Below are 12,877 nucleotides of genomic sequence, written 5' to 3'. Positions count from 1 at the left end.
GAGGTCCGAGACTGGATAACAGAAGTCACAACTAGTTTTCCCAGGAACTGGTCATTAACTCAATTTCCTCAGGGTTTCCTAAAGACTCTATCACCCTCATACAACAGCATGCAGTCTAGAGAACACAACACCAACATTCACAAGAGGTGGAGTGGGTGGCTTTTAATCATCCATTGGGTTATGGATGTTTGTCATCATTTAGAGGGGATTCAGGAATATAGGATAAAAAGAGAACTGTTAGCCTCAAATACTTCACAGTTGGTATGGATTGGTATATTGATACAAATTTAAAGTTACTTTTGTTATACTACATATATTTCTCTACTTTTGTTTGGAGTATTGTGCTTATGCAGCTCATTTTAAAATGTAACGTACAATTAAGAAATGCAGGTTTGGGGCTGGAGAGATGCCTCAGAGGTTAAGAGCACTGGCTGTTCTTCCAGAGATCCTGAGTTCAGTTCCCCTGCAACCATGTGGTGGTTCACAACCATCTGTAATGCAATCTGGTGCCCTCTTCTGGTGTGTAAGCATACATACAGGCAGAGCACTGAATATACAATAAATAAATCTTCTTTAAAAAAAGAAATGCAGGTTAGTCATGTTAGGTATATTTTCAAGGTTAAACATATATATTTTAGATAGATTGTCTACAGATGCTTCTGAGACATGCAGAATATGGTATTTAAGGTGTTTAATAACCTGAGAATTTTTATGGCAGTGAGACATGTCAGCTTCTGGCAGCACCAATCTACTTCATAGACTGCCATCAAAGAACCTCTATATGGAGTTTGTTTTATTATGGCAAAGCTGCTCTTACCTTGACTGCGGACAGTATGCTGTATAAACTGGACATGAAGGACACAAAGGAAAGTGACTGCTAACTTTGCCAAAACAGGTGGGACAGTCCTTTGAGATTCCTGCTTTCTAGAAAAGTCTGCTGGATATTCTAGGCCTGTAGACCAAAGATGAATGCCCCAAGATTGCAGAGGAACTTTGGATGACTGTCCCAACATTGGCAGTCAGATGTCTCTGTTGTTTTTATATTTTGGAGATGGCTTTCATTATACTTCCTGTTTACTCAGGAAATAATATATTCTTCTGGGGTTTTGATGGAGTTGAAGACTAGATAGTAATAGTTGCAGTTTTCCTTAGCTATGATAGAAGGTAGATTAGGTACAAAACTTTGAACTCACTAAGATAGGATGGAGTATTTTTCTCTGAATTTGTCAAATACAAATGAACTGAATGTTGTAATATAATTCTTGTTTGAAAATTGTTCTTATTGCATATAGTATTACTATGTTAAAGTTAAAACCTTTCTTTTTATTTAGACAAAAGGGGGAAATGTTATGCAACATTACTTTAATTATGTAAAGATATATCACACTTTTTTATGTTGCATTTGTTTAATGTTGTAAACATGTGTAGCTTTGCCTGCTTTAGGCACCGGATTAGTTTAATAAAAAGAGGGATATGTGGGGCTAGTAGGCAGAGACAATAAGTAGGAGGAGAAATATAAGCTTTGGAGAGGAGAGAGAGAACAAGAGAGAAAGAGAGGCAGACATGTGGGGCCAGTCAGCCAGGTACATCAGCCATCCAAAGGTGGAGGAAAACAGGAAAACAGGGCATGCAGAATGAAATAAAAGATAAAAAGCCCCAAGATAAAACATAGATGAAGAGAAAAAGTTAATTAAACTATAAGAGCTAGTGGGACAAGATAAGATAAGGTCAAGCATTCATAACTAATAATAAGTCTTTATGTCATGAATTGGGAGCTGGCAGTCCAAGAAAGCCTGTTACAGAGTCCAGAAGATAGTGAATGGATCCCAGGCATTGGATGTTGGGCTATTTACACTTTTGGAGTTTGGTTCTTCTTTGATGTGGTTGTGACTGTTCCCTGGTTCTTCTCTCTTGAAATAAAAAAAAATATTTAACTTAAATTTTTTTTTTACAGGAGCCCACAGTCCAGAGACCTTGAATTTTAAAAGACTTTGGATTTTAATTTTTTTAATGTTATGTGCATTGATATTTTGCCATAGGTGTTGGGTCCCCTGGAACTGGAGTTACAGACAGTTGTGAGCTGCCATATGGGTGCCTAGAATTGAACCCAAGTTTTCTGGAAGAGCAGGAAAGCAATTTCCAAGAAATGCAAGGAATGACAGAAACAGCTGGCTGCCTGAACAATAACCCAAGGTTTCTCTACAATGTTGGGGCATCCAGCTTTGTCTTACTGGCCTACAATATCTGACAGATGCTTTTCAGAGCAAAAAAAATTTGAAGGACTTTTCTACCCTGTCTTGGCAAAGTTCAGCAACCACTTTTCTTTGTGTTCTGCTTGTCCAGATTGAACAGTGTACTTACTGTCAGCAGTCAAGACAAGGACAGTTCTTGCCCAACAGGCCAATTTTGCCAAAATGAAAACAAACTGCATATGTAATGTCTTCAGTGCCAAAGCGTCCTCTTGGGAGGAGATTGGGACTGCCAGGAGAAGGCATGTCCCATTTAAAAGTTATTAAAACTATTAATATTATATTAATATTATATATAATATTAAAATATTATATAGGTCTTTGAAATATTTGAAGATACATATCTTCCTGAAATATATCTTTGTATATCTAGAAAACCTAACTAACATGACCTTAAGTTTGACTATTATAGATGACTAACTGTATTTTTATAAATCTGTATTTCTTAATTATATATTTATTTTAATTGAGCTGTAGAAACACAGTACCTTAAACAAGAATAGAAATATACATGCAGCATAGCAAAATTAATCTTAAATTTAAATCAATAAATAAAAATCTATACCAATGTAAAATATTTTGAGATTAACAGTTGTTTTTTGGATTAAAGCAGTTCATAATCTACCCCATTTTCTATTATAATAATCTTCAATTTTCTTCATCATTTTTATATAATATTGTCCTTTCTTTTAGAAAGAGATTGACTATGACCAAAAGCAATTTATAACCAACCTCCTTAAATGAAAACAATGGTTTTCTTTTAAATTCATGCCCCACATTGGGCACCAAATGAAGCACAATTAATAAAAACTAAGATATTGGGGTTCAACCTGAAGACCAGAAAAGCAAAGAAGCCAGATACTGACTCTTACCTTGACCTCAGTCCAAAATGGTGATCCTGTCTCCAGGTATCTCAGAATGAGGCTATATCTGAGAGCTGTTATAATCCTTTTTTATAATCCTCTCTAGGGCTGTAGTTAAAGGCAGATACCACTAGGATTAAAGACATGCTCCACCCAGTTTCTATGGCAACTAGTGTAGCCACTAGTATTAAAGGTGTGTGTTACACTGCCTGATCTGTTTTACTCTCTGATCTTCAAGTAAGCATTATTTATTAAAATACAAATGAAATGCCACTACAGTGATTGTTGAGGGATCCTGAGATTATGATAAAGTCCTGACTGGGGCATTTTGTGCAATTGGTCCATCTCAGCCAGCAGCCTTGAAGCTGTTGTGGATGTTGGATCACCTGGGTCAGGGGATCTTTCTCAATCAAACCATATTAACCTGGAAGATATCTGCTGCTTCTCATTCTCAGTGGAAACAGAAGTAGAACCTATTTTCCAAAGCAACATATTCTTAGACCTGGATTTTAAAAGTCAAGATATCTTTAAAGTATGTAGGTTGGTTTAACTTAGCAGCCCCCACAATCAAATGTCTCTTAGAAGTTAGCTCATTACCACTCAAACAATCCAAAGAAAACACAATAATATACACAATCCAGACTCTCTGTGTATTTTACATCTTTATGAGGCTCATAATTTTTATTATTCTATTCTTTTTTCAAGGACCCCACTTTATATTCTTTAAATTACTTTTAATCTATGACTGTCTCTACCCTTTTTATTCTCTCTCCCAAAGCTATGCACATTTTTAAAAACACATTGTGACCTGTTTAGAGGTTTCTTTTTGTAGGAATCTGTCTTTACCATGTAGCTGTATTCATTTTCTGACCACAAGTGTCTTTAGACTGCTAAACAAGCATGGATAGGACCAAAGTGGTGGCTTTGGCTGCTAATTTCACTCTGTTCAGCTTCCCAACATGGCAGAGGTACCAATGAGAGTCATGCTTACTTCCCTAACTCTGGAAAGCTGTGGGATCCATGCTGCCACCAAGTAGCATGCAGCCTCCTGACCCACAAACCACAATCGAGTGCTTCATTGCAGGACTTTCCAAAAGAGCCAGTACCAAGGCAGAAATCCTTGAAACTCTGAAAAGAACTGCTCATCTGCTCAGCACCAGCAAACAGAGCCTTTTGAAAAAATTTTGACTACCACTAAGAAGCCATATCTGACTTTGTGTGTCGATAATCCTTTTTTTAAACGTTTTCAGACTTTATGTGGATGTATGTGTTCCGTGTTGGGTACAATATGTAAACAGAGTTTTCTCTGTCCTGTCACATCACACAACTACTTTTAAATAATAACTCAGAGGTTTAATATTAATTACAGAATGTTTAGCCTATGCTTCAGGCTTATTACTAACTAGCTCTTACATTTAAGTTAACCCATTTCAATTAATCTATGTATTGCCATGTGTCCATGGCTTTTACTGTTATGCCTGAATTACAGGACCCAAATCATTACCACGAGACCAAACCTGATGCAAAAAACAAAGAGTCTTTATTAAGTTAATAAATCAGGTCCGTCCTTCTGTACAAAGTAGCAGCAGCAGCAGCAGCCCAAAAATAGCGCAGGAGAGGGACCCAGAGCAACAAAAACCAGGGGTTTATATGGGGGAAGAGGCTCCAGGAATTCCAAGCCTTGGAGATTGTGACTGACTGTCCCCTAGTGGCATGAGGGGGAATTTTAGATTTCCAGGCTTGATATTGGCTGCTCTCTGATGATATAAGGGGGCTTTCCGCGCTTGAGGGGAATTCCCAACTACCAGTAACTACCTAAGGCTCTAATTGATCCATTTTCCCTGCTTAGGGAATGGCTGGTTTTGAGTCAGGGACAGAAATGGCTCTGTTTCTGGGTCCAAACTGTTTTTTTTTCCTTTGGTTCTTTCTACCATTAACCCTAATTTTGTGGCCAAGGCAAATATCTTTGGTATGTTGTGAATCTAGGGACTTAGTATATTCTTTTGGTCCTAGTTTAAGGGTTTGGGAACTTCTCTCCGGCTCTAGGTTTGGGGCAAAATGTCTCATTCCCTGGATATGATCCCATTTTCAGGGTGTGTTTCTTTCCCTGCCTCTGAACCCAGATACAGGCTGCTCATGGATTGTGCTAAGGCTAAGGACTCATGGAATCTGTGGGGGCCTGGGCCTCTCATTACTAATCTGCTGACATCTTGTTTCTTGGGCAACTGCTCGAGTCTGTCCATACTTTCTTTCTCTTTGTATTCAGTTTGACTTTCCCACCTAGGTATATTCTGCCTTGTTATAGGCCAAACCAGCTTTTATCATCAACCAATGAGAGAAATACATATTCACAGCTTAGAGAAAGATCATCCCACAGCACTAAATAAACTATATCTATAAATTGCCTTCATCATGGTGTATTATCATAGTAATAGAAAAGTAACCAAGACACCATGTTTGTATTGGACCTGCTAGGGATGTCTCCTAAGGTAGGGACTCGCTGTGAGAATCCTAGGCAATTTCCTTTCTTCTTTCCTTTTTTTACTTTAGATACTCAAGAGAACACTGAGATTCTAGCTTAGTCTCACTACAAATTAGAAAATAGAAAAATTTGATCTGGTGCTGGACAGATGGCTCAGTGGATAAGAGTACTGGCTGTTCTTCTACAAGACCAAGGTCCAACTCCAAGCACATGATGACTTACCAACATCTTTAGCTCAAATTGCAGGAGATCTGATACACTTTTCTGGGCACCAGGCATACAGATAGTATGCAGGCATACAGGCAGGCAAAATGCTCACACACATAAAGTATAAAGATTTTAGAACTTTAACTTAAAGTGAAACTGAGAAAGGCATTTTCGCCCTCTGCTATTTTGCTCACAAGATAGAAGTCTCGAATCTACACATCAAGCTTGTGCTTTTGGTCTTTATGTCACTGAGCTTTTCTTACATTTCAGTCTAGCTAATTCCTACTATAATGTTCACTTTTCCATCTATTTCCATGCAAATTTCATTTTTAACCAGAAAATAGAATTCCACTGCCTTTGTACCCCACATTTTCATTATCAGTGCATCTATCGATGGATATGCCATGTATTAGTTACTTTTCTATTGCTGTGATAAAACACTACAACCAGAGCAACTTATGAAAGAAGGCATTTAATTGGGTTTGTGGTTCCAGAGAATTAGAGCCCATGATGGCACCAGGAACAGCTAAGAATTCACATCTCAAACCTCAGACTGGAAGCAGAGAGCACAGTTGGAATTGTGTGAGTCTTTTGAAAAGTCAAAGCCTGCCTCTAGTAACAGACTTCCAACAAGGCCATACCTCCTAATCTTTCCCAAACAGTTACATCAACTAGGGCCTACAGAGACCATTCTCACCAATACCATCACAACTTATCATACCATCACAGTTTATTCCATTTCCCTGCTCTTGTGAAAAGAACAGCTATAGTCAAAGGTGTCCAACTATCTACACAGTAGGGTGGGCTTTTGGTATAAGCCCAAGAGGGTGTAAGTGGGTATCTTAGTTAGGTTTTCTGTTCCTGTGATAAAGATCATGACCAAAAGAAATTTGTACATGAAAAGTTTTATTTCATCTTATACATCCAGATATGAGGGAAGCAGAAGCATGAACTCGGTATGAAAACCTGAAGGCCGTGGCTTACTGGCTTACTCCTCATGTCCTACACCACCCATTTCCTTATGCCGCCCAGAACCACCTGCAAAGAGGTGGCACTTCTCGTTACAGTGGTCGGGCCTTCTTCCACCAATCATCCATTACTCATTAGTCAAGAAATTGCCCTACAGCCTTGCCTACAAGAATTCAGGTGAGGGCATTGTCTCAACTGATGTTTCTCTTTCAAGATAATTCTAGCTTCCAATATAGTGTCAAATTCTGTCAGCCTGACAGCAAAACCAGCCAGGATACTGGATCATATGGTAGTTCTATTTTTAGTTTTTGAGAAAACACAGCGAAGATCTCCGCAGTGGTTCTATCAGTTTACACTCTCGCCAACAGTTGGCAAGGGTTCTTCGTGTCCTACATACTCTCCAACATTTGCTATCATTTGTCATTTGGTGGTATGTTGGGAGCATAGCATGAAGGTCCTTGTACCCACACATCTCCAGAGAAATCAGGAATGTTAGCACACAGGATTGTCTTTCCAATGGAAAAGATGTAAAAAAAAAAGTTCTTTTATCCAGAAATCTGGTAATTGGAAGTGATTAATATGCTGGTGATCTGTGCTATCTGTTGGGCCAGGCCATGTCAAACTCGTTCAACCAGGACCACAGGTGGCTAGTAATCCAAATGACCCTTACAGCCAGGACCTCTCCAAGCCCCCACAACCAGGAACAGAGATACCTATTGGCATAATTGACCCTTGCATTATCCATATAGCCAAAGGCTCCTCCAAGCCTCCACAACCAGAACCAGAGGTGGCTAATTGACCTCTGTGCTACCCGTATGACCAAAACCAGACCAGAGCCTTTCCTAGGCCCTTAAGCTATCTTAAGCACAGATAGCCTATCTCTGGAACCCATCTTCTTGAAGGAAATGACATGTACCCTGAGTCAAATTTCAATGCAAATATGCTTCCTTGTACACTGGGGATTGTATTATACCAGGAAACACTTCCCCAAATTGTACAGAACATAAATATGTTGGGTATTGGAGAACCCTGCTATTAAGATGTCAATCTATCATGTTCAGATGGCTCCCTGAGCTTGGCACAAAATGGAGGACTCCCTTTCTCAGTGGGACTTCCTCTTTTCCACTAACCTTATTTGGAGAGTGTCAAGCTCAGATGCTTGTCCTTATTTGGAGGATAAACCTGCACAGGCTCCCTGCAAATGCTGGGTGACCCAGCACGGAAGTCCTACAATTCCTTCCTGCCCTTATGATAATTAGGTGCTGTATTATGGCCAATCAGCCCTTCCCGCCCGGAACCCTAAGAACCCTTAGATACCTTACCCCCGGAACAATAACATGAGTTGGATCTCTGAAGCTGACTCCTGGAATTCTGTCCATCACGCTCACAGACATTTGAACAACTCACATCTTCTGCTCCCTTTGTCCTTGTAGGACAGTGGCCAGTGACCCCTGAGGAGGAGGACACCCACAGTTGGGAATAAACCACCTGCGACCAGACCCTTTAGAAGTCTTGATGGAGGTTGATGATTGATGTGGGAGGGCCCAGCTCACTGTGGACTGTGCCATTGTTGGACTGATAGTTCTGGGTGATATAAGAAACAGCTGAGTAAGCTGTAAGGAACAAGCAAACTAGTGAGCAGTGATCAATCTTCCATGGCTTCTGCATCAGTTCCTGACTCCACATTTCTGCCTTGAGTTCCTATCCTGACCTCCCTGGATGACGGACTTACAAGCTGTAAGATGAAAGAAGGCCATTCCTCCCCAAGTTGCTTTTGGCCATAATGTTTTAACAAAGCAATAGAAACTCTCACTCTGTGGTAAGTCCCCTTTTCTGAAGACACCACACATCGTTCTTATAGGACAAAGGAAAATCAAGTTGGAAGCAAACTGAAAATAGCCTCTTTGCTGGCTAATGTTCAGAGTGCTAAAAAGGTTATGCAGGCTGCCAGGAGAGAAAATTCGTCAGGAGCCTCACCCATATAACCTATTCTTGCTACAATAGTGATCTAACAGGTAGGCTATGCTCACTGGTGCAATAATGGCATGACTCTATTGGAAGTAACCAACTGCTTTGATTTTGGAGACTTTCTCCATGAAGGATTATACATCTAGTACTACAAAACTATCCAAAAGCCTGTGGCTTCAAAAGTAGGGAGATCATGGGAACAAGGGAATATTACCATTGTCTCCCTATGTGGGCATGTTATGAAAAAGCATTTCAAATATTTATCTTTACATTCCTGGATATGTGTTGCTTTCAGTCTAGGTGAGAGAAGTTCCTTTCTGAGGATGGTGACAATTAATGAAGAGACTCATATCTGGTTAACACTCTGATAAAATGTGACTGCTAAGCGTTTAGTCTGAGATGGTACATCTATATCACTCCTTGGAAGGTCTAGAAAATATCACATATAATATACAGAAAGATTGTAAGAGCCAGAGAATGGAAGAGGGTGCTATGAAACTCTTCCGGTTATGACATGGCCATTGAACTGATAAATACACAGCAGCAATGGATATGAGCACAGACTTGGAGTTTTCACCTTTACATCATGTGAAAAGGAGGTACCCATGAGGCTCTACCCTTTCCTGAGAAGCCATTGACTGCTAAGTGTTGTTATGACACGGGGCGGGGGGAGGGTTCTGGTTCCTTTTATTCACTGTGTACACAGTATAGCCACGTGAGGACTTATTAGGAAGAAATAGACTGCAATCATACACTGTATATGAAATTATAAAAAAAAAATAAGGAGGCCAAGCATGGTGGCAAACGCCTTTACTCCCAGCACACAGGAGGCAGAGGCAGGCAGATCTCTGTGAGTTCGAGGTCAACCTGGTCTGTGAAGTGAGTTCCAGGACAGCACGGGCTACACACAGAAACCCTGTCTCGAAAACCAATAAATAAATAAATAATTCAAAAATAAGGAAATAAAGTAGAAATTAAACACAAGAGCACACAGAACAAAAGTTCAGAATATTATGCAGAGCACAAAAGCGACAGGATAACAGATAATGACAGGGAAGAAACCAGCCACGCCCAACACGGCAGACCTGCAGATATCAGTGCTGTGCCTGCCAGTTAGACAGCCAGCCAGTACAACAAACAAAACCACACAGAGGAAAAAACCAAACCCTTTTCAAATTAAACTTGAATTTTTATGGTCTTATATCACCAATTAAAATAAACAAATTTAAGGATTAGATTAGAAAACCATAACCTAATTATCTTTTTTCAAGAAAGACATTTAGCTTGGAAAGACATCCACAGGCCAAGGATCTAATCTAGAAGTCTAGAAGTCAAACCACATGCGAAGCAGAAAAGCGCAAACAATCTGTTGTAGCCATCACAGCAAAACCAATCAGGAGTGACAGAGAGGGTACGATAGTTAAATAAACAGGAACCGGTTCACCCAAGGACCAAATATTGGGGCCTTCAGACCTATAATGTAGACATGATAAGGTATAAAAAAAAACCTCTACAGGTCTAGCTACAACGTAACGAAACTTATATATCCCACTCTCACAGTTGCATGATGTTCCAAATTCAAAAAATCAACAAAGTTCCCTCAGAGTTAAAGTATTCAATAAGTCAATTGGGCTTTATAAATGTCTACAGAATGTGCTACCTAGTGGATATAAATTACACATTCTTCTCAGCAGTGCACTGAACCATCTTGAAAATGAGCGCATTATAGGAAACAAAGCAAATCTTAATAAATAAAAAAGAAAGAAGGGTGATAGATGCAAAGAAAATGTCCCGCATCCTATCAGATCATAGTGGGTTAAAACTAGAAATCATAGCAAAACTAACTTCAGAAACAGAAATTGTCAGAGACCATCTCGGTTAGGGTTACTATTGCTGTGATGAAACACACCATGACCTAAAGCAAGTTGGCGGGAGGAAAGGGTTTATTAGGCTTACACTTCTACATTGTATTTCATCACTGAAGGAAGCCAGGACAAGAACCCGAACAAGGCAGAAACCTGGAAGCAGTAGCTGACACAGATGCAATGGAGGGGTGTTGCTGCTGGCTTACTCCTCAAGACTTGCTCAGTCTGCTTTCTTATAGAATCCAGGACCATCAGCCCAGGGATGGCATCACCCACAATGGACTGGGCCCTTTCCTATCAATCACCAATTAAGAAAATGCCCTACAGGCTGACCCACAGCCCCATCTTATTCTCAGTTCTTCTTTGTCTTCTCAGATGACTATGGTTTGTGTCAAGTTGACATAAATATAGTCAGCACGGAGACTGAACAATACTTTTTTTTTTTGTTTTTTTTTTCGAGACAGGGTTTCTCTGTGGTTTTGGAGCCTGTCCTGGAACTAGCTCTTGTAGACCAGGCTGGTCTCGAACTCACAGAGATCCGCCTGCCTCTGCCTCCCGAGTGCTGGGATTAAAGGCATGCGCCACCACTGCCTGGCTTGAACAATACTTTTTTGAATGACCAATGAGTCACCGGAGAACTCATAGGAAATTAAACTCCTAGAATAAAAAGAACTTTTTGCTGGGTGGTGGTGGCACATGTGGTTAATCCCAGCACTTGGGAGGCAGAAGCGAGCAGATCTCTGTGAGTTCGAGGCCAGTCTGATATAGAAGAGCTAGTTCCAGGACAGCTAGGACTCTTACACAGAGAAACTCTGTCTTGAAAAACTAAAAAATGAAGAGAGAGAGAGAGAGAGAGAGAGAGAGAGAGAGAAAACTTCTTGTACACAGCCAAGGAACCAAAGCTCTAAGTGCTCACGAGCAGTCTCTGTTTACAGCCAAGAATGTCATTTTAATAGGAAGTGACAGTGGAAACACATTCCAATCCTACTTGAACAGTGCAAACACTTCCACTGAAAGAATAAGGATGGTTAAAAAAAAACTCTTATTAATACAAATAAAGAAGTCAAACTGCCTATTTGCAGATGATATGATACGATACTATACATTCGAGATCAAATTCTGTCAGAAAATTAAAAACAGTAAGCAAATTCAGTAATGTGTCAGGATACAGAATCAAAATGCACAAAGCAATAGCTTTTCTATACACCTACAACAAATATAAGAAGGAGATCACGACTAGTTTTCCCCCTTTTATTATTGTTTTATTGAGCTATATATTTCTCTTCACTCCCCTTCCTTCCCCCCCCTCCTCTTTTTACCCACTCCCATGATCCCCATGCTCCCAATTTACTCAGGAGATCATGTCTTTTTCTATGTGCATTGGTGTGAAAGTGTCAGATCCCCTACAACTGGATCTTCAGACAGTTGTGAGCTGCCATGTGGGTGCTGGGAATTGAACCCGGGTCCCCTGGAAGAGCAGTCAGTGTTCTTAACCACTGAGCCATCTCTCCAGCTGCATGTCTCTCTTAGGGTCCTCTTTGTTGCCTATGCTCTCTGGGATTGTAAATTGTTGGCTGGTTTTCTTTATGTCTAAAAGCCACTTATGAGTTAGTATATATGATATTTGTCTTTCTGGGTCTGGGTTACCTCACTCAATATGATGTTTTCTAGATCTATCCATTTGCTTGCAAATTTCAAGATATCATTATTCTTTTCTGCTATATAGTACTCCATTGTGTAAATATACTACATTTTCTTTATCCATTCTTTGGTGGAGGGGCATTTAGGTTGTTTCCAGGTTATGCCTATTACAAATAATAATGCCATAAACATAGCTGAACACATGTCCTTGTGGTATGATTGAGCATCCTTTGGTATATACCCAAAAGTGGTATTGCTGGGTCTTGAGGTACGTTGTTTCCTAATTTTCTGAGAACTCACCATACTGCTTAACAAAGCAGCTGTACCAGCTTATACTCCCACCAGCAATGAAGGAAGTGTTCCCTTTACCCCACATCCTCTCCAGCATAAGTTGTCATCAGTGTTTTTGATCTTGGTCATTCTTATAGGTGTAAGATGGAATCTCAGAGTTGTTTTGATTTGCATTTCTCTGATGACTAAGGATGCTGAGCATTTCCTTAAGTGTCTTTCAGCCATTTTAGATTCATCTCTTGAGAGTTCTCTGTTTAGGTTTGTGCCCCATTTTTTATTGGATTATTTGTTCTTTTGATGTCAAGTTTCTTGCCTTTTTTTTTTTTTTTTTTTGTATATTTT

At 39.8% G+C, this 12,877-nt stretch overlaps 2 protein-coding genes across 2 annotated transcripts in view; both read right to left on the bottom strand.

Annotated features, from left to right (window-relative positions):
• Positions 1 to 12,877, bottom strand: part of Pkp2 (plakophilin 2) — an 83,573-nt gene that overhangs the window by 65,954 nt on the left and 4,742 nt on the right. The gene's annotated exons all lie outside the window — the stretch shown is intronic.
• The window catches only part of LOC126490298 (60S ribosomal protein L18-like), a 5,508-nt gene continuing 904 nt past the window's right edge, over positions 8,274 to 12,877 (bottom strand). Inside the window, exon 2 of the mRNA XM_050125144.1 lies at positions 8,274 to 8,354. Coding sequence (XP_049981101.1) covers positions 8,274 to 8,354 — 81 coding nt within the window. The remainder of the gene's footprint in view (positions 8,355 to 12,877) is intronic.

This window comes from Alexandromys fortis, unplaced genomic scaffold (assembly GCF_014885135.2).
Source record: "Alexandromys fortis isolate MF-2015 unplaced genomic scaffold, M_Fortis_MF-2015_v1.1 scaffold_239, whole genome shotgun sequence".
NCBI lineage: Eukaryota > Metazoa > Chordata > Mammalia > Rodentia > Cricetidae > Alexandromys > Alexandromys fortis.
Note: the sequence above shows the minus strand (reverse complement) of the source record. Positions and strands in the feature narration are given on the sequence as shown.